Raw genomic sequence first — 21,354 nt, forward strand, 5'->3', positions numbered from 1 at the left:
GAGGAAGGACTAGTGTTGTCCGAGAGCTCTGGTTCTATTTCTGGCTGTTTACTTACGTTTTACTTTTTAGCTGTTGCTTATCATTTTTGTATCTCTACTGAGATCCAGCCATTGTTTCCCACAGCATTGTTGTTTTCCAGTATTTTGCCCTGTCTCTTATACACATCTAGAAAAATGACTACTGTTGAACAATTTATGCTTACCTTTTTTGTGTAAACTAACTACCGATGGAAGTTTATCAACATACCTATCCTGGGATTGGAGGCAAGCATCCCACAACTCCACTTATTAATTACAAACATTACAATTTTAAAGAAAACATTAATTACAAGCATTACTATGTAGATGAATTTAACTAAAAATATAAAATGTATAATATTGTAAAAGTTTATAGAATTAAGTTCAATAATTATTTATAATAATAATAATAATAATAATAATAATAATAATAATAATAATAATAATAATAATAATAATAATAATAATAATAATAATAATAATAAGTTTAATAATTATATATAATTTACTGGTATATATAAATATGTATATTTTTTCTTAGGTATCTTCACTTCATTTGTTTAGTATTTATTATGGTAAAATTATAAGACAAACAGATTATAATATAATTAAAGATACAGTAGTGAAAATGTATTTAAACACGTTGAAATTTAATTTAGATTTAAAAAAATACATTTTTTCCAGCAAGAAAGAGGACAATTTCTTCATTCACACTTAACATGATTTAGCCAATCAGCAACCGGAACCGTGCGCATTCTTATGCTGATAGCGGGAGTGCATCGAGCAACCTCTTCTCTAAATAAAATACAAAACTAGGAAAACCCTGGACGAGGTGTTTGCTGGTTTGTCAACCCGAAGCTAGAAACAAAACATGGGACAAAAAGCTCGTGACGTGCAAATATTCTAGGCACTATTTATGTCATTTTTGATACTGTAATTCTCACATGGTTTGCATTCATTTATTCTGTACCGAGGGTAAGTCTTATTATACTGCAAAGTTATGCAAAGCCAAAGCCTAACTAGGCCTAGCCTGCTGGCCGTCTACAATACTTACGCCACGGCAGAGGATGCCTAGGCCTAACCTTGTCAATCCTCCAGGGTCCAGGATGCGGAGACCTCGCTGTAAACAATTATCCGCCTAGGCCTAGGTCTACTACACCATAGGCAAATAAAGGCCTAGCTGCAGTATGTATAGGTTAAGAACATGACTTCTTTTTTTATTATTCTTACTGTTGCATGTATCAGGGAGCTGTACTGCTGTATTTAATAGTAAGTAGTAAGCTAGGCCTATTTTATTATTATATTTCTTGGTGATACGCAGACCAAATTGAAAATATAGGCAAGCACATACCAAGGACAGATATCATTCATCAGTTTTTTTTGTTTTAAATATAGTTTATGAATATGATACAATACTAAGGCGACATTTTTTTTATACCTTGTTTTGCGAACTTATTTTATTAAAAGATCGTCAAAGGAGGGCGGAAAAATAAAATTAAAATTCTGTTTTCCTTAGCAAACAAGTTTGACAAAAAACATTCAGAGGGAGGAGAAAATAAAACTAAAATGTTATTGTTAAATGTAAACAGTGTAGTAATGGGATGGTTAAATGCTTTAAATTTATATAATTACGAAGAAATATATATATATCTTATTTTTGGAGATTCTGAGGCAGCAACATGCGTAATAAAAATAAAGAAAATTTTTAATTTTTTTCTGAAATTTCCATTTTTTTGTGGCGGTGGGTGCCATACTGTGAAGTTTTTTAATTGTGCAGAGGATATCTCAAAAATCAGCTCAGCTAAGTTGTATTAAGAAAAATAATTCTTGTTTTATTGATACGAACATACCTGTAGCAGGTCTACCAGTAAGATTTTGTAAGGTATGAGAGTGTAATTTCCGGGCACCTAGAGGTCCACTATTCTCAAAATTTCCTTCCCTCAACCCAACTATGGTTAAAACCCCCTACCGTTAAATCCTGCAACCTGCCCAAGACACGAGCTATCGTGACCAAGTGCTCCCTCATCACTTAATTATCAAGCTTCACTTTGTGGAACCTACTCATATGGAAAGTATTTAAGATTGAGACCCCCCCCCCCTCTGGTGAATCTCACATAAATTTTCAGCCCATGAATTTCACGTCGGCAATCAGCAATTGCCCACCATATTGCCGAGCCAGAATTACCACAGGACGGCAATTTGTTGCCGACCTAGGCCTATATTTCTTTACTTTAAAAACTGCTTGGAAAGTCAAAACTTTGAATGAAACAGGCAAAAGCAGAAACTAAATTTCATATACATCATGTGTTTGGCATGTAGCCAAACACATAATAATCTGTCACTTTGGACAAAAAAAAGGATATTAAAACATAGCAAAATTTTCTCATTATAACTAATGAAATATTTGGATATTTTTTTTTTATAAAGAAAAGTATACTTTATGAGATATTTTGTTTGCATTAAATGTTATTATGTAGCTGTACCACTTAGAAAAAAATGAGATCAGCAGGCCATGTTTAAATAAATAATAATTATCATAAACCTTTAATGGCTGTTTATAAATAGGAATATGCTAATCAGAAGTTTGAAATCCAGGATTCATCAATACACTCTCAGCTGATGAACAATATAGGGAATGTCTGCTGAAAATTGAGATAATAAGATTCTCTATCCTTTGGTTGGTAATCAGAATACCAAGATTAAGGTTATAAACTGCGCCACAAGAAACGGTTCTTAGTTCGTAGGAAACGGAATTGATTCCAGACCATAGAACAATTCTTCGTCTTTTTTTGTGTGTTTTTTTGTTGTTTTTTTTTAATTTCCTGTTTCCACCTCCACAGAGAGTTGTTGAGTGACTTGTCCAGGTAGAAATTTGTCCAGTATAAAAACGTGCTAATTCTGTACATACAGTTTTTGGGGTGGGTTACGCTAATGGGGAAGGGGAACTCTAAAACTGATTAAATAAACCTCCATATTTTGTAATTTAATTTTCTTTTATCTCAATATTTTTCTATTTTATAATTGCAGAATAGAAATGCCTATAGAAGGGAATATGAAAAAAGCCAATAAACAGCGGCTGTCAATCCGTCGTTCGCACAGCTCTCGAGATGGTGGCCTCAGACACCGGGTCTATGAAAGTGACAGCATCCTACCACATGACATTCGTTGCAGGCTTCAGAAGCTATTTCAGCAAATTGAGCAGGAGTTTGAGAGTGTTTATGCAGAAAATTTAACATGTAAGTAAACAATAACTGCCTGGATACTGAATAAAGTACTAACAATAAGGCTTGTTAGGTTGCCCAGAATCTAAGTCATGAGTTAGAGGGAGCATGATATATTTTTTCTTAATGGAGAATAACCAAGCATAATACATAAAAAGACCGTAGGCTGGCCAAAAAATTAGAACCTGCCTTCCAATATTATTTTGCTACATTCCGTTGATGGGTACTCTATATATCTCAGTATATTTTATTTAAATATTCAATATGAAATTTACAAAATAAAAAAATTGTAGCTGGTGGTACTTACATAATCTTGATACATTGTAAACTTCTTTATGTGGTTACTATTTTTTAAAATATTTTGAAGCGAATCAAAGGGAATTGAATATGAATTGTTTAATTACTGTGAAGTGAATCATAACTAAGAAATAAATTTGCAATTATGCTCTTTTAAATACGAAATTATAATTTTTATTGTACCGTATTAAATCCCTGTAATCTTGATATTTAAAATGCAAATTTTGTAACTTCAAGTATTATATCCAGTTATTCTTTTCTTTAAAAACAAAATGTACATTTTTTTTCTTCTCGTAATATCAAACGCTCTAGGCAGCTTTGTTTGCATTATAGTTTTATAATACGGTTAGGAGGCATTTTTCTCTCAAATTAATAGTTGATATGCTATTTTGCATGACAAACATTGCTAGCAATGAGCATTGTGTAACAGTCATCCATTTAAAAGACTCAATAACACCATGTACTTTTTGCATAATGAATTATATACTGCAAAGACAAGTTATTTTTTTGCAAAATGAAGTACACAATGTACACCTCTGCGATAGCAAGACTGTAATCAGAGTTTTTTTAGAGGACGTAAGTGCCCTTGTGGGAACCAGGGGTGTCGCAGTGGGAAAGCTTTCTTGAGCTGAAGTATTCTAGCAAACGAATGCTGAATTTCATATTTATGAAAGCTTTATGCAAGGGTGCTTTGATTTATCGGAGGGGTTGTTCACTCGAAAAGCTGGTTTGGCCAAGCCATAGGAACTCCTCTTTCCCACACCCAACTTCTTATTTTTTGGGATTACTTTGATATAACTAAAATACTGGATATTTCTTTAAAAATATAAGAAAGGAAAAAAGGAGCGTTGCCCACACATGGATAAGGAAGGGAGGTGAGAAACATGTTTATATTTTTGTTTGCTATAATGAGCATTTCCTTTTAGAATGCCGGGTTTCGATATACTTAAAAGCTTTTACATCCACTATCCATTATCATAAAAAATGAATCATTACATATTATTCCAATATAACTGAACAAAAATAATGACAAGGTATTCTGGACATCTCATCTCTTCGGCCTCTTTAAAAATATTGCTAGTACTGTAGTATAGAAATTGACATGTTGACAAGGACGCGAAGCCTCGTCCACAAAGTCACGAAAACCTTAGACAATGGCGGCTAGACTTACCAAGTTGGCGAACATTTTCTTTGCTATCAACCTTCTTTAAGAGAGAGAATTCAGGGTAGGCAGTATGCAAATGAATCATATTAATCTATTTCATGGAACAGGCAGAGAAATTGTTATAAAAGCCTCTGTATTTCGCTCCCAAAGGAAGAGGGAAAAGTCGCATTCAGTCAACCTCATTGTCGGCAAAGGCCAAGTCACTGATGCACACTGCTTGTGTAAATCTGGGTATCTATAACCAAGCATAGACATCTAGGCCTAGGCTTACGTATGTTTCGCGTTGACAACCAGCTATCTAAGGAAATTAAAATGTCAAAGAAAAAGTTTTTGATCACATGACTAAATGACGCTCGCTGATTAGTCGGTTTATCTGTCAATCAAATCTCGTCGAGATGTTAATTAATGTGAAGTAGTAAATTCTGTTCCCTAAGGTGTTGGATGATTGGCACTACCTCCTGTTGTGAAGTGGAGAGTGGTACGATAGTCCCAATTCATCCAACAATTAGGGAAGTAGAATTCATGTTTTATTTTGTTTTACTATACTTCATAAATATTAAACAGCAAACTGTCCGTATACTTTATCCATTTCGATCTGTGAGGGTAAAATTATGCAGTTTGCATACAGCTTATAAGTAGGCAGGGGTGCAGTAGTCAATTAAATAAAGGTGGTCTTTAATGAGGGAGAGACCCATATTTAAAAATACTCAGTGTAAAATTTGGCAATATTTTTTTCACAAAAATATGTTCATTCTGGCAATTAATTAATAAATGGACAATGTCACAAATTTACATCATACAATTTTAGGACAAAACTGAAAAGTAAAAAGTAAATTAAACCAGTGTCGACTACAAGATGTGGTTACCCATAATTAATAAACCTGCTATAAAAATGTTATTTTCATTCATGGTTAATTTTTTTTTTTAGTGCAAGAGAAAGTTGAAACATTAACAGAGAAACTAGAAGCTGCTCAAATTGGACGTGCAGAAGGCGTCACAACGGATGTTGACGGTACTTCAAAGGTCAAGTCCAAAAGTAAGGCTCCATTCTTCATTAACAGGATCAGTTTAAAGACTCTTATTATTTTACAAGACTAACATTTCAAGTTCAAGTTTTTTTAAATTTAAAATCCGTAGCCAGCTATTGAGACAGTTGGGACAGTCCCATACAATTTTTCTAATGGGTCCACATTTTTAAAAATGGGTCCAAATTATGTAATTTTATGCATACAATTGGTCCACTTTTTGAAAAATGGGTCTAGATTTCTCATATTTAACTTAAAATGGGTAAAATTTAAGAAAATGCGTCCAATTTTTCATATTTTCAGGTAAAATGGGTCCACATCGTTTATATGATATTGTCCCACTCTGTTTGAAAATCATGGCTACGAATTGCAAATTTTCATGATGCGATAGGAGCCATGTTCACACACGTAATTGTTCAATTCCTTAAATGTTCTTAGTAGACATGGTCCAGGGGTTACGTTTATATATTATTTATCAAAAAATTTACTTTTTTATTATTATTTGTTTTAAATTTCATTTTTAACAGTGGCCAGATTTAATGGCTGGGGCCCAATTTTGGCCCACAGGCCGCCTATTAAGGATCAAGGGCCTAAGGTGTCTTGTGTTTGCTCTCAAATTTATCTGACATTTAGATACAGAGGTTTTTTTAATTATCAGTTGTCATTTTTATTAAATTTAAATTACCTCTACATTAAATTATAGTTTCTAAGGCAAGCCTAAGATGTATATTTAGGGTGTAGAAAAAAGATGCCAGTAGGAACAAACTATTACATAATAGGGGTAGTGTTTAAGGCATAAAGAAGTGTTATCACACACCCAGTTAATCCTATTAATATGGTGTTTATGGTGTTTCATGGTGTTTCATTAAGAAAGTATCAGTTATTTCTTTGTTTAACTAGGTCTAATTAACTAATTTCTTAGGTTGTATTTATTTTAATCAAGTTACTATATAGAGCAACAGTATCACATCAGTTATGCTAAATCAGTTTTTCCTACTGGCATTTTTTTCTAATTTCTATATATTACTGGTATCATTACTAGTTTTAAGTAACGAGCCTCGACTCAGGTTTACTTTACGTTATTTTTAGGTTTACTCATTCTTTCACTGGCAATTGATTACATCTTCATCAAGTGCGTGGCAAAACTGATGGAGCTGGCATTGGCTGCCAGTGAAAGCTTGTGCAAAATAAACAACATCATAAAATTAATCTCAGACAGAGTGCTGAGCTCTTTATTTGCTTGATCCTATTGTTTATACTAAAATGGCTATACAGCTACGATATCATTAGCATATTCAAAATAATCAGTTGTTTTTGGAACCAAAAATATCTTTCATTCCAGCATGAGTCAATATCAATTAATCTAGACTGGTCTTCTGCAGGTTGACAACTCATGTAGCATATTCAAAATTACATCAGGATTAATATAGAATTGATAATGTTAATAATAGTGTTTTAATAAATTTATAATCAGAACTCAGCGTAGAATGAGGAGTCAATAAGAATCATCGGGGTTTAATTACAAAAACCTAAGTAGTCAATTGATCGGGTGTCATTTAATTTCCATAGCTTGAGGTGTTCATTTTCTTTAAAATTGTGTATTAATACTCATTACTAATATCAAGAGTTTTTTATATTGTTTTTGAAAATGTCATCCATTTTTTATATCATCATTTTCATCAGATTAAGCCTACAATTAAGAAAATAACTAAAAAAAGAAAGGTAACAGTTTGTTTATTTATGAAGGGAAAAAAAGTCATTTTTTGTTGTGTATTCTTCAGGGTGAGGGAGAGGTTCATAGAAAAAAGTATGTACTCTATTTAAAAATATGAAAGATATAATTGATCCTTGATATTCTAATTTCATTAAATGCAACAGTGTACAGTTAACTGTTTTATTTACGTACAAGAGGTTGCATACTAATTCTTTTTTTACTTCACAGCGTCAAATCAAATTTCTCAATTAATTCGTCCGAAGACAAAGGTTGCATCAGGAAAGGTAAGGAAAAGTAGGTGTTTATAATAATTTGTGTCGTAGCTCGGTGGTGAAGATACTTGCCTTCCAAATGACCCTAGGACTCCTGGGTTATCTGCAGTGCACCATGCTCCAGGGCCTGAAATTTGCATTTTATACTAATAGTCTGAATTTAGCTGTTACAGTTGAACTTCCAAAGTCGAATCCAAAATGGCATTGAAAAATTGTTTGACTTAAATAAAATTCAACTTACAGATTGTGTTAATGGAAAACACAACAACTTGGCATGTAAAATAAGATTGACTTAAAAATTATTTGAGTTAGGCAAGTTTAAATGTGTGTGTTTAATGATAATGGATAATTTATTAATTTCATTTTTTGTTTTCAATATGTACAATCATTATATAATGTTAGTCACACTTTTTACACGTTGTATTTTGTTTATATGTGAATAATCACATTTTGTGATTTATAATACAGGGCATGGATGATGATGTTATCATCCACATATAGATATGATGATGTCATATCACATCCACATACAGTATATGATGATGTCATATCACATCCACATATAGACATGATGATGTCATATCACATCCACATATAGACATGATGTCATATCACATCCACATATGGACATGGTGATATCATTATATCCATATAGGCAAATCACAAGTATTTGTCACATAAAACTTATTTTTATGTATCATTTATTATGGTGTACTGTATAACTGTAAATACAATGAAAAGCTAATATACAATCAGTGAAGGTGGATACATTGTTATGATAGCCCTGCTGTATTCCTAACCTTAAATTTCACTCCTGAAAGGTCAATACTTAGTATACTGTACTGTATTGGCCATATTGAATACGTCTTCTTCTTCTCAAGTTACTACGTAGCTAGTGTGTATGATCTTGCTTACGTAGTGTGTTAGAAGGATTCGCTGGTAGGATACCAGACATGGGCCGCGACATAAACGCTTTTTCTGTGGCTGACTTGCGTGCACTTTAAAGAACCAGCTTTTCCAGCTACAAAACAAGCTAGCTCTCTTCTCATGACTCTCCCAATATGGGAACCCATCTGTGCAATAGCCAGGGTAAACTCTGGATCCGGGCTTGACATGTATTTAATGCTTAAAAAAGGTATATTTACAGTATATTTATTTATAGAAAATAATGTTGCATACTAGAACTATCAGGAATAAATATACAGATGAAGGCTCCCGAGGTGGCATAGACGCAAAAACTGCTTAGAACTCAAGTATCACGCATCATCTGGCACTTTAGCAGCGTGTGCAAGTGACGCATTCGCTGTAAAAATTAAGCGGCTTTATTAAAAACTATTTTCCCCATGATTAAACGTCTCTTTGTGTTATTTTATTTTTTTTCAATTTCTAGATGGCTTCGCGGCCCTCCAAAAATGTTTCACAGCCCTAATTTGGGCCGCGGACCATAGTTTGTGGAACTTGATCTAGTAGTCTAGTTGCCACCTAGGATATAACAAATATTATGATCAGCATTTTTAAAATATTATATAATATTCCATTCCATTTCTCTCTAGAATGTGTTTAGCTTCAAAGGTCCAAGCAGTACATCTTTAGGTCAGTTCGTCAAGTCATACAAAGGTCATCAAGATGGAGTATGGGAGGTCAGTGTGTCAAAGGGCGAGAATCCTGTTCTTGGAACAGCCTCTGCTGGTAGGTGATTGTGCCAATGATAATAATCAGGCTCAAAAAATGCAAATTATATTATTACCTCACATGCATAATATCAGAATCACTGTTTTATTTATTTATTTTTTTTTTTACAATTATAATGTTTTTTTTTTTCCTTCAAAGTTTTGATTCATCATGTTTGCACTTTGTCAGGTTTTTTTTGTGCTGACCAAAAAAATAAAACTGATATTTTCTGGGCTAAAAAAAACTGTATTGCACTATTTGTTTTTACCCAAGTGTTTCAATGAATTTCTATTGTCCAAAGTTATTTCCCTGTTGCAAGTTTCAATGATAAAAATATGCTAACAATGCAATTGAAGCGGTCCTCTAGTTAAAAATGTGTTGTTGCTTTTAGAAAGTTCTGAGAATTGATCTTTGACACTGTGACCTATTTATGTCATGCCTGTCAGTCTACCTAGATCCATACTTCAAGCCACATTTTATTTGACAAAAACATTTGACATACCTAAATATGGTCATGAAGACATCACATCATGACCACATATAGGCACATCATGACCATATATGGGCATGCAGCAGTTCTTTGTCAAAAAAAAAATTGATTCTGAACTGAGCTTTAGAACAAGTGTGATATGGAAGGAGACATGAATTTCTTTGTATGTTAATATTTCAGCAACCTAATTAAATTATCTTAAAGCTTTATCATTACTAAATACTGAAATAATTTATTGTCCAACAGACAATAAGGAAATGCATTGAAAACTGGCAAACATTTAAAATGACAGCACTGAATATTAAAATATATAATTATTATTATAACCAATGAATATATTAATGTGTACAAGAGAATCCAATATACATAAAAAGAACAGTTAAAAGGTGATAAATTAATATTATTATCATTTGACTCAACAACAAACATTTAAAATCATGACAGCACTGAATATTAAAAAATATAATTATTATAAAAGATGAAAAATATATTAGTACCTGATGGATTTTAATTATATTCATATGTTTGTTTTGAGTAAGCCTACGCACACATTGGTTTACATTGATCAAGTTCCTAGTCCACATATCAAGCGCCCTAAGCATCTTACATTAGATGGATATGTGCGCTATATAAAACTACATTATTATTATTATTATTATTATTATTATTACTGTTTGTGCGCAGCAGTAGGTTGGCCAACTTCCTGGTTGGAATAATGAGATCACAGAATCTTAAATCTCAAATGTGCTGCACTTTCGGCTTGTGTCAAAATTTGTTAAATGGCACGACTGCATTATGTTTTATTTTTTTCATCATAAAATGAATACATTAAAATTACAAGTATCTTTTTTCTTTCACAGAATCATCTGTGTAGATTTGAATTACACCCCTTAATATTAGCTCTCATTTTCCTCATTAATTATAATCAAGATGAATTTATAGTTTATTTTTCAACCCTATTTTCTTTTTTAGACCGTTCAGCTCGCCTGTGGAGTATTGAGACAGGAACGTGTGTGTTGCAATATGTAGGTCATAGTGGATCCGTCAATTCTGTGCGATTCCATGCGAAAGAACCACTGGTCTTAACAGGTAAAACATTCAACAAATTGTTAATTGTTGTGTTTCATATTGTGTTTATCTTGATGACTATAAAACACTGAATACATCCAATCCAATCCAACCACTGGTAATAACACCCATTTTATTCTCTACCATTATTTTAATGTTTTAGAATGAGGCTATACAGATGCCAACATCATTGAATCTTGAGTAATGACTCTGGGAATTGCTACATGTTACTGGTCCCAAATTGCAGAAAAGCAATGCAGTAGTGTTGGTTCCTCTGTAGTGGACCTTTCAGCTAAGCCCTGCCCCCTTGATAGTTACGTTTGCTAAGGTCCCACAAAACCATAGTGTAAAAACATACGCAAACGTGTGTTTGTGAGACAACACGTGTGTTTGTTGAACATACGCATATTCCTGGCACTATTCTGATTGGTCAGTTGTTAAACTTTGATTAACTCTGGAAAATTCTATTGTCTGTTTTTGGGGAAGGTTTTTTTGGTTTCAGTGAGTCTTAAGGCAGTAGCATAACACCCATGAGCTCACTGGCTAAAGCCTTGGGTCCCGTGGACCTTAAGGCTATATGAGAAATTGTAGAAAACCATGCCATTAAAATGTCAAAAAGAACAGCAGATGCCAGAGTTTGTTTCGCCCAGTACCTAACTGGTGTCCTATGCAGCCACAAGGTTCCAGGTAGTAGGATTTGAAGAAACCAGGGACCCAGGCCTCTTTGTTATGCCACTGGTTTAAAATTAATTGCCAATGTATTCTTCCTTTTTTTTTTTTTTCTTTTATTTTTTTGCAAGGCACATAGAGGTCGGGTATGTGAGGTCCCTAACCATTGCTATATCATTTTTGGTAATATTAAAATTATCATGAGTATTATTATTATAGTATTATTATTATTATTAATTGTTTTTCTAGTTATTACCTGATACTTATTAATTGGGTACATGTTATAATGTTTATATTTGTTTTGCCCAGCCTCTGGTGATAACACAGCTCATGTATGGAAGTCCACAGTCAGTCTGCCTGTTGCGTCGCAGATATCAGAGGGTAATGTAAGTACAACATTTATAAATTTGTAAATTTTAACCTACCAGTTTTCCACACATAATGTTCTCGTAAGTGAAAAGAAGTGGCATGGATGACTTGCCTTGACCAAGTCTTAATTACTCCGCAAATTATTTATTTTTCTGATTTTTTTTTCTGCAGAGGTCAAATCCATCAAGTGGAGATGACCTGGATGGGTCAGATAAAGAAGATCAAGATGGTAAGTTTTAAAAAGTGGCAAAATTTTCGTACAATCTTGCCGATAAATTGTATTTTGTTTTTATTGAGCTTCTTATGTCAAGAGAATTGCATTACATGGACCTTAAGTTATGAGCCCAACCTAGACATTGAATCTGACAACTTTTGATAACTTACAGTTAAGACAATGAAAATGCATTTAAACAATAACGCAAATAAATTGTAGGTCATTGCAAAAAGAAAATAAATTTTTTTAAAGTATAGATTTATAGAAAATTTGATTGCATTGTATATATACTGTCTCTTATACACATGGCGTTTGGGAGCTGAATCTGTGTAGAGTTGGATGTTTTTGACATAAATTTACTCAAATAAAATATACATTGAGGCTGGAATTACTTTCCCTCAATTCCTGTGTTAGGATTTATGGAGTACTATAACATATGTATATACATGTGTAGTACAGTATACATTATCGATTCAATTAGGCCCAATCTGCATCATCTCATTATGTGCACTTCGTGAATTGCAGTCATTATGTTTACTGAACATAGTGTTCTGCTGTGGATTAGCGCTTTACAATGCTTTTTCAATAATTGATGATATTAAATCAAATAAACCCTCCGTCCTTCTGTAAACTCGCATGTTTATATCAATGTCCATCGTGAAGTGAGATATTTTTACTTAGTTAAAATGAGATATCCATTGAGGCCAGTTAGGATTTAGAAAGTTATGCCATATATAAATAAATGTTGCAAATATCACCAGCAGAGTGCTCAATGGGAATGAAACCAGAGCGAATTAAAAACAAAAACCTCTCATTTCGTCATCTCACTTTTAAGAATTCTGTCATTGCATCATTGAACATAGTGTTCTTCCACAGATATTAAAAATGTCCTTTAAAAGATTGACAATATCAAAAAAAAAAAAAATCATGTCAACTCTCCATTTTTCTCTAAATTCTCATGTTTATATTAAAGTCCATTGTTTAATTCTAATGAATAAAAAAATAACAAATACCATGGATTATTTTGCATTTATTTTTTATTTTTATTTATTTATTTATTTTATTTATTTGTTCTTTATACTGGGTTTCCTCTTCACTAACAAATTACTGTTCTCCCAGAGGGCCTAGTTCACATAAAACAGTCCATGACAGGGGCCGGGTGAACCAGTACACCGGGGTAACCCCCCTCTCATCTCGAAGGATGTACTGGGTTCTTTAAAGTGCACATGAGCATTTGTGTACACTGGGCCTATGGTTTATAGTCCTTATCCGAGAAGACTTGTTCCACCACCAGAACCATAGGAGGGAGCCGATATTGTTGGCTATGATCACGGTGCCCCTGCCTTAACCACTCGGCCATTTGGCTCGCTCAATTTAACCTTAATATGCTTACTAGGGCATCACAGCCATTATGCCATAACTCAACACTGACCTCTTTTCTTACAGGTGATAGCGAGAACATAATTTATGTGAAGACAGCGCAGTGTGTCCTGGAAGGGCACACTGGAGTTGTCATTGCAGCTGATTGGCTAGCTGGAGGCAAGCAGATCGTAACTGCATCATGGGATAGGACAGCTAGTATATTTGATGTGGAAAAAGCATCCATCATACATTCACTAACAGGTAATGTGGATCATCATTGAGAATATGAAAATAATAATGATAATAATTATTCAGAGAAATTTAATTTTATCTTCGATATTTTAAAGATGACAATTTCTTTTTTTGTAAAAGCTATATATAGCGAACATTTGCTGCAAAGACAAGCTAAACCAGTCACTCGTCACAAATCGTGTTTCAGTGATAATGGCCAAAACATGCTGGAATTTCAACACTTCTGAAATGTATTTTATTGCACTAAACTAACCTTTATATATCTATACATCATGCTATGTTGTTATTTTTCCCAGTTTCAATGTTAAAACAAAAATATTTTAACGATCTGGTGAAAATTTCTGCCTGAGAAATGCCCGAAATCGTAGACTTTAACGTCTGATTTCTGAAATATTTTTCCATAAACAGTTGTATGTTTGAACTCCTGTAACTTCATAATGAAATGTCGGATTTAAATTATTCTTTTACCATTTTGTAGCTTTCATTTTACTCTTTAACCCTGTATTAATAACTAAAAATTAGTTTTTGCTAAGAGTGACTGGTTTGGCTTGTCTTTGCCACATTTTGATCTATAGAGATCTTTATCTGACTGGTGGTATTGTGCTTGGTCATGATGTCATCGTTTTTATTTTTTATAATAGTTTTTTCTGTGCAATTGTTATTATGCAATGAATTGTTTCCACTCTATATTTTATTTGTGGACAGACAATAAAACTTGAATTGAAATGATCCTGATGTTGACTTTTACTTTCCTCCAGTGTTTGGTTGGAGGCTGGGCCCGCCCATGTGGGGATAACATCCCCACATGGCCGGGCCCTGCACAACCTCTGAACTGCTTGTCACGGTGCTTGTCCCACTGATGTTGGCACATTTCCTTCCACTTGTACTCAACATGTTAGAAGTTTATTGAATAAATAAAATAAATATGATTTTTTTTTTTAGGTCATGACCAGGATTTAACTCATTGTTCAACACATCCATGTCAGAAGCTGGTTGTCACATCTTCTACTGATACAACATTCCGATTGTGGGACTTCAGAGATCCCAGTATTCACTCAGTCAATGTTTTCCAAGGGCACACAGAGTGAGTAGATAACACATCCTCTGGAAAAAAAATTATTTTTGATATGTTGACATGAAAAAGGTGATTGACAATACACACGAGTTACAGATTTTTGAATACTCCATCTAAGAACTTGGAAGGTGGGGAGGGGGGTAACCACCCTTTTTTTTTCCCACCTTTCCTCCTCCCCCCCCCCCAGTATTTAAATATTATCTGTAGTGTTAAAATTACTGTCCTTTATCCTAATAACCTCTTTTTTCACCTTTTCCCCCAGTTTTTAAATATTACCTGTAGTGTAAAAATTACTGTCCCTCATCCTAATTATCAGAGTGAGTCCCTCACTCTAATCAATTAGAGTGGGCTCATAAATCTCGTCTTTGGTAGAAGGGTCACGTAATATACTGTTACTGTTGGAATAAATTTGTTTAATGGCTCAAGCTTACAAAACCCTCAATTTGAAAGCCAAAAGAATGTACCACACAAGTTTGTTTGAGATACTCTCGTTTTATTGGAGCAATAGTTTGTTTATATATCTGTCGAATGTTTCTCCACAGTGCTGTGACATCGGCATCATTCGTTCCAAATGATAAGGTAGTCAGCGGGTCGGATGATAGGAGTGTGAAAGTGTGGGACCTGAAGAACATGAGGACACCAATCGCTATGATTAGAACAGACTCAGCTGTCAATAAGTAAGTGTCAAAACAACTTCAGTTAAGCCCTATACAGGCTCATCACATTGTATATGATAAAAACAATGTAACATGCCTATATATGGTAATGATGACATCGATCATGACCTTATATTGTTAAAACCTCAAATTAAAGCCCTGTGCTTTTTTTTTTTTTTTTTTTTTTTTTTTTTTTTTTTTTTTTTTTTTGCAAACTTTACATAGACTTCTTTTTGCTAGTTATTTTATACCGAAATTCGGCGGGCCGGAATCCTGAAGAAACAAGCCCATAACAAGTCCATTGTCTACCCGGTGAAAATTTCTTGTACAGAATGCGTATAAGATAGTATAAATATTGAAATGCATGCCATCATATTGGGATTAAATATTCCGATATGAAGTATGTTGTCATCAGAAATGATGAATAATTTCTCATTTTACATGCGTATAATTGTATTCGGTTGGAATATGGACAGTTGGTAATTACACATACCAGCATTGAATGATAAGAAAATTGAAAAATCTCTCTAAGCAGTTGTACACATCATGCTGGCTTTCAGATGAAACATTATCAAATCCCATATGCAATATGGCACATGTGCAGTATAAAGAACACATTACTCTGTTCGAATTCTGAAATTGTAATAACATTTTTTACTATTATTCACAAGTACATTAGAATACACCACATTTTGATTATAAATTTAAAATGACTAATTGGAAGAAGGATGAAAAAATATTGATAGTAAATATGCACAAGGCCCAATAAGAAAAATGATTAGTTTATCATTCAAATGTATCACCCTTGAGTGGTTTGCTGGTCCATTAATATTCAAAGTAAAATCCATGATTGAGGTAATACAAGCAATATACTAAATATTTACTAAAAAAAAAATTTTTTTTTAATAAATAAATTGGTTTACTTTCCAAAATATTCTGTTCCAATACCATAGAAGACATGCGGGGATGATCAACTAATAATTTTTTTGGGGGGGCCTAATGATCATCTTTTTAAATAGGAATTGTAAACATTAACTTAATATTGCGTAATTGCTTTTATTACCAGGTTGTCTATTTCACCAACAAGTCATGTGATAGCCATTCCGCACGACAACCGACACATTAGATTGTACGACATAAATGGTGTCAGGATTGGACGATTGCCTAGGAGCAACAGAAAGGTAAAATACAATTGATGATCCCTGAATCAAGTTGTTTGATCGCTTCTTCTTGTGGTTCCTATTTTTATCAAAAGTGTTTAAATTTTTAATTGAATGCTAATAGTACACTGATTATGTTTAAATAACAGAACGAACGTTACTCCGAATAATGAGAGGGAGACCATTCAACGTTTTTATTTAGTAATTTAGTAATGAGAAAACTTTGTCATTGATTACAAAAAAAAAAAGCTACAATATGCTTTGTGACCACAGTTTAATTTAGGTTTAAGGTGGTGAATAGTATTGGACCTGTCTCTTATACACATCTTACATTAGAATACACCACATTTTGATTATAAATTTAAAATGACTAATTGGAAGAAGGATGAAAAAATATTGATAGTAAATATGCACAAGGCCCAATAAGAAAAATGATTAGTTTATCATTCAAATGTATCACCCTTGAGTGGTTTGCGTCTTAGGATGGCGTTTTAATCTGCCGACAGAGAGGTAGACAGAAATACAAAAACTAAAATAATAATATTCGTTAACAGTAACTGAATTGTTCAACTCAGGCAGAATGACCTGTGACATTTTAGCCAAAATTGTGATAATTTTCTGTTCTTTATTCTGTTATTGAGTTAGGTTCTGCAATCAAAGTATTACATAAAAGTGAGAATATTTTATTCAATTATTTTTTATTATTAATGATGAATTTCATATTTCTCCAGCTGACAAAAACATTTATTTTATTTCAACAATATTTTGTGAGTGTGGTCCATCAAGTCTGAGCTTATCAATTGGGACCCTCAGTACATAGAATAAAAGAAAATAAGATATAAAGATAAAAGTTAAACTAATTAGTTCAAATAAAACAGAAAAATGTAGAATATGTAAATTTTTATAAAATAATGATATAAGCAAAATATTAAAAATAATAATTAACAAAATGAAAAGAAGTAAAATTGGCATATTTGGATTGTGTATTTTTGCTGAATTAGTCTTAGGTAGACATCAATGTTGGTTGGTCTTGCCAGAGCTATAGGAAACAATTATTTTTCAGCTTTTTCAAATCCTGAAAAAAATATTTAAAAAGAATAACTGAATAAAGAATTGAGTACTCTTAAATAAAGGACCATTCTGATTGGTTGGAATATTTTTTCCAAAAAAAAAAAAGCAAAATTATTATCAATTTTGGAATTTCATAATTTTTTTTAATTGATTTATTTTAAAAGATTTGTAGTTATTTTGTATTAATTTATTACATTAGTAGGTAAAAATATATAATCATAATTATAAATTGTATTAGTATTTGCATTTTTAATTTGTAATTGGTATCACTTCATACCAATGATCAACCACATTATCACATGTTACTTTGATCTTAATCTGATTATTGTTCTTGTATAATTTTCCTAGCCTTTGTTTTTTAAAACATTATTTTTGCCATAAAACTTATTAATTTATTACTGATAATTAAATTGATTTATTTAGTATAGTTTAAAGATGTACTATCAGTCAAAAAGACAGAAAAATTCCTCAAAGATTTAAATAAAATTTTGAAGAGCCATTTAAAAGGATCAAATAATTTATTAGCTTCCTAGAAACAGATCGAAAAAAAAGTAGTTTTCACTGATTGACAGACATTTTATACTATAAAAATCCTTAAATTGATTACTAGCCAATGTAAGGATCTATGCAAATGAATATAGCAAAGTTAATATTTAACAGTCCAAAAATTGATGGGGGTTGAAGGGTGGGGGAGGGGGTAAAATATTTATCTCATTTAAATTTTTAATTTGTAGTTAATAACTTACTTAAATATATACAAATTAAGCAGTTCAAATGTGAAAGTTAAATTTTCAATTACCTCATGACTGGTAGTACATCTTTTAGTTGATTCAACTACAGTGCACACTCCAGTTCGAGACCCCTCTAATTCCAAGACCCCTCTGATTCAAAACCACTTTTCCAAAGACCCAATTAACAACCTTTAACCTTTTAACACAAAGCTAGCTCTCTAATTATAGACCAACCCTGAGACCACACCAATTTTCAGGTCCCAAATGTGGTCTCGAACTGGAGGGCGAACTGTAGTATTAATTAATAACATGAATCATTTTTTTTATTTACATGAGTTTTCCATCAGTAATCTTATTTAGAGGAGCATTTTCTACATTTGGTGAATTTTGTGATAAACTTTTTCAAAAAGTGCAATGAACTTTAGAATACAATTAATTTTGAGGAAAAAAAAATGAATTAACCTGTGCAATTGTTTTGTAGCCATGAATTTTGAAATGCTTATTTACATATATTACATGCATTAAATGCTCAGAAGAGTGAGAGGAATTAGATGCTTTATCAGATTTGAATTCCCAACAAAGCCTCATTGGCCCAGTTGATTAAGTCTAAATCGACAGAAGAAGGTTCCAGGTTAGAATCCCGGTTGGTGCAAATTTTTTTACACTCGCAGATTCCTCTTCTTTAATGTTCATAATTATATATCATTATAGCATTACCACAAGACGGTTTAGAGTTTATCTGCATATATATGTAAATATATATATATTATATATAATTATATATTATATATATAGTTTATATGCTGTACAGTATTAATGACTAAAATGATTATTGGTATAGAATATAAGTATAGTTTGAAAGAAAACCATGATTTTTTTTTAAATAAATGCATTGTTTTGTCAAATAATATAACCCAGATATCTTGCATCCAATGGAATGCCAAAGTGGGTTTTCCTAGAGCATCATATTTGAGGGCCTTAACATTGGAACTATCCTGGCCTTGAACTGTCATGACATCTAAAAATCATAATAATGTATTCCAATATATTACAGAACATTCTCAACCGTTTCAGAAATACTACATAGCATGTGATTAGTGAAAATTTGAATTGATGAAACGACTCGGCCAAAACCTCCAAATAAAAATTGGTAAATAAAAATGGTCTTCCAACAAAAAAATTTCATAGATCATATTTAATTTAATTAAAACAACATACTCTTACTATTAGTAGTACTATTGAACTAGTACTGCTATGTTAAAAAGACTGCCTTCTCTGATTTATTGAAACATATTAAAATTTATAATTAAGAATTAAGAGCAGGGAAGTCCTCAGCATTATACTACTTAATATTAGTGATTTCAGAGGACGAGCTAATTAATTTGAGCTAGAGTATGTAATTTGAGGTACTGCCATCTTAAATGATTGTTGTATGGCGATAACAGTATTAGGTACAATAGAGAAAGATCATTCGCAACCATTGTATAAGCTTGGGACCTTAACCAGTGCTGTATACTGTAATTTAGTAAATTTATGAAAGTAGATGTAGATAATGATTAATGAATGTATTGTTACAATATTTACAGTGCCAGTCATTTATTGTGAATACTGTTGAAACAAAAACTTTTTATTTTGGGAAGTTGGAGAAGGGTGGGTGGATGTGAAGGGGTGGATTTGTTGTAGATGTGTAAGATGTATTTTAGATTTAAGAACACTTTAGATTTCCAGTGTTCAGAGGTCCCAAGTTGGAAGATTCCACATCCGGGAGATCTCTTTAAATGATCTTTTTGAACACATTAAATTATATTTTGCTGTGCATGGTGATAACCAAGGCACTCGACTTCCCGGTAACAATTGATAATGCAGTAGTAAGACCTTTTAAAATATCTCCAATTATTTTCTGGGAGATTCTTGCTTGCTTGTGGGAGTGCAGGAAGCCTTCCTGATTTCTGTGAGACTTGGGACTCCAGAATATTGACCACAATTCAAACACAAAAGAGCATTTTAAAGATGTTAACCCTCCCAGTCAGATAGGCAAATTCCCCTGTCAGTCACATATTGAATTTAAAAAAAAAAAAAAAATTGTCTTAATTCATTGGACATAATACATTCTGAAATTTCGCAAAACAGTTTAAGGCAGCCTAAAATTTCCCAATTGCTTTAAGCTTCTGCTTTGCTTCACATCAAGTTATTTACATTTTTTTAAGAATGGTGAACAAAACTAAAAATGCAAAGGAAAAAATGATATAATTCAATAGAAACCAAAACAGGCATTAGTTTCAGATGCTTTTGTTTTATGGATGATTTTTTCTTGCTTATTTCATGTTAAATTTGTTGACCTTTTATTTGCTATAATCATAGAGCAAAGAATTGCTCTATGCTATAATCTAGCCAGGGATGACATGGGTGTTAGTGGGGAGGGAAGCCCATGGCTGAAAACTAGTTCGACTGGCACACCCTTCCTCCTCCCCCTCCCCCTCCCCATGCCAGAAAATTATTTCCACCAAGTGTTTAAAATACTAAAAATGACCATAACTTTTCATTGGAATATGTATTTAGATCTGCATTCTGGGATTTAGTTCCGTATTATTATTTTTGGCAATCCCCTCCCCCACCAGGCCAAAAGCAACCTACGCCTCTGAAAGAAAAGTCATGCTGCCCTCTATACTAGTCATGTGACTACAAATTGTTGTAGTCTTGTCTTAATTGATTATAAATTAATGTGACCAATGTAAATGCTTGAATGAATTGGTTGATAATAAAAGATTAATGTTTATGAATGAAGTTTTCTTTGTTTGGCATTGTTGATGCAGTCAAGAAAACAACTCGAAGGGTGTTTACACATAGTAAGGCC

At 32.7% G+C, this 21,354-nt stretch overlaps 1 protein-coding gene across 1 annotated transcript; it reads left to right on the forward strand.

Moving 5' to 3' along the window:
• The first annotated feature begins 793 nt into the window (after window positions 1-793).
• On the forward strand, window positions 794-16,734 carry LOC117103204 (WD repeat-containing protein 37-like). Its single transcript, XM_033243740.1, has 12 exons — window positions 794-993; window positions 3,046-3,254; window positions 5,630-5,737; window positions 7,669-7,724; window positions 9,266-9,401; window positions 10,846-10,962; window positions 11,920-11,996; window positions 12,151-12,208; window positions 13,640-13,816; window positions 14,750-14,891; window positions 15,425-15,559; window positions 16,605-16,734. The coding sequence occupies exons 2-12, from the start codon at window positions 3,053-3,055 to the stop codon at window positions 16,732-16,734; spliced, it is 1,338 nt and encodes a 445-aa protein (XP_033099631.1). The 5' UTR covers window positions 794-993; window positions 3,046-3,052.
• The last annotated feature ends 4,620 nt before the right edge of the window (window positions 16,735-21,354 follow it).

The sequence above is a fragment of the Anneissia japonica genome, unplaced genomic scaffold, assembly GCF_011630105.1.
Source record: "Anneissia japonica isolate Jap-2015-1 unplaced genomic scaffold, ASM1163010v1 scaffold2652_len1590060_cov184, whole genome shotgun sequence".
Lineage (NCBI taxonomy): Eukaryota > Metazoa > Echinodermata > Crinoidea > Comatulida > Comatulidae > Anneissia > Anneissia japonica.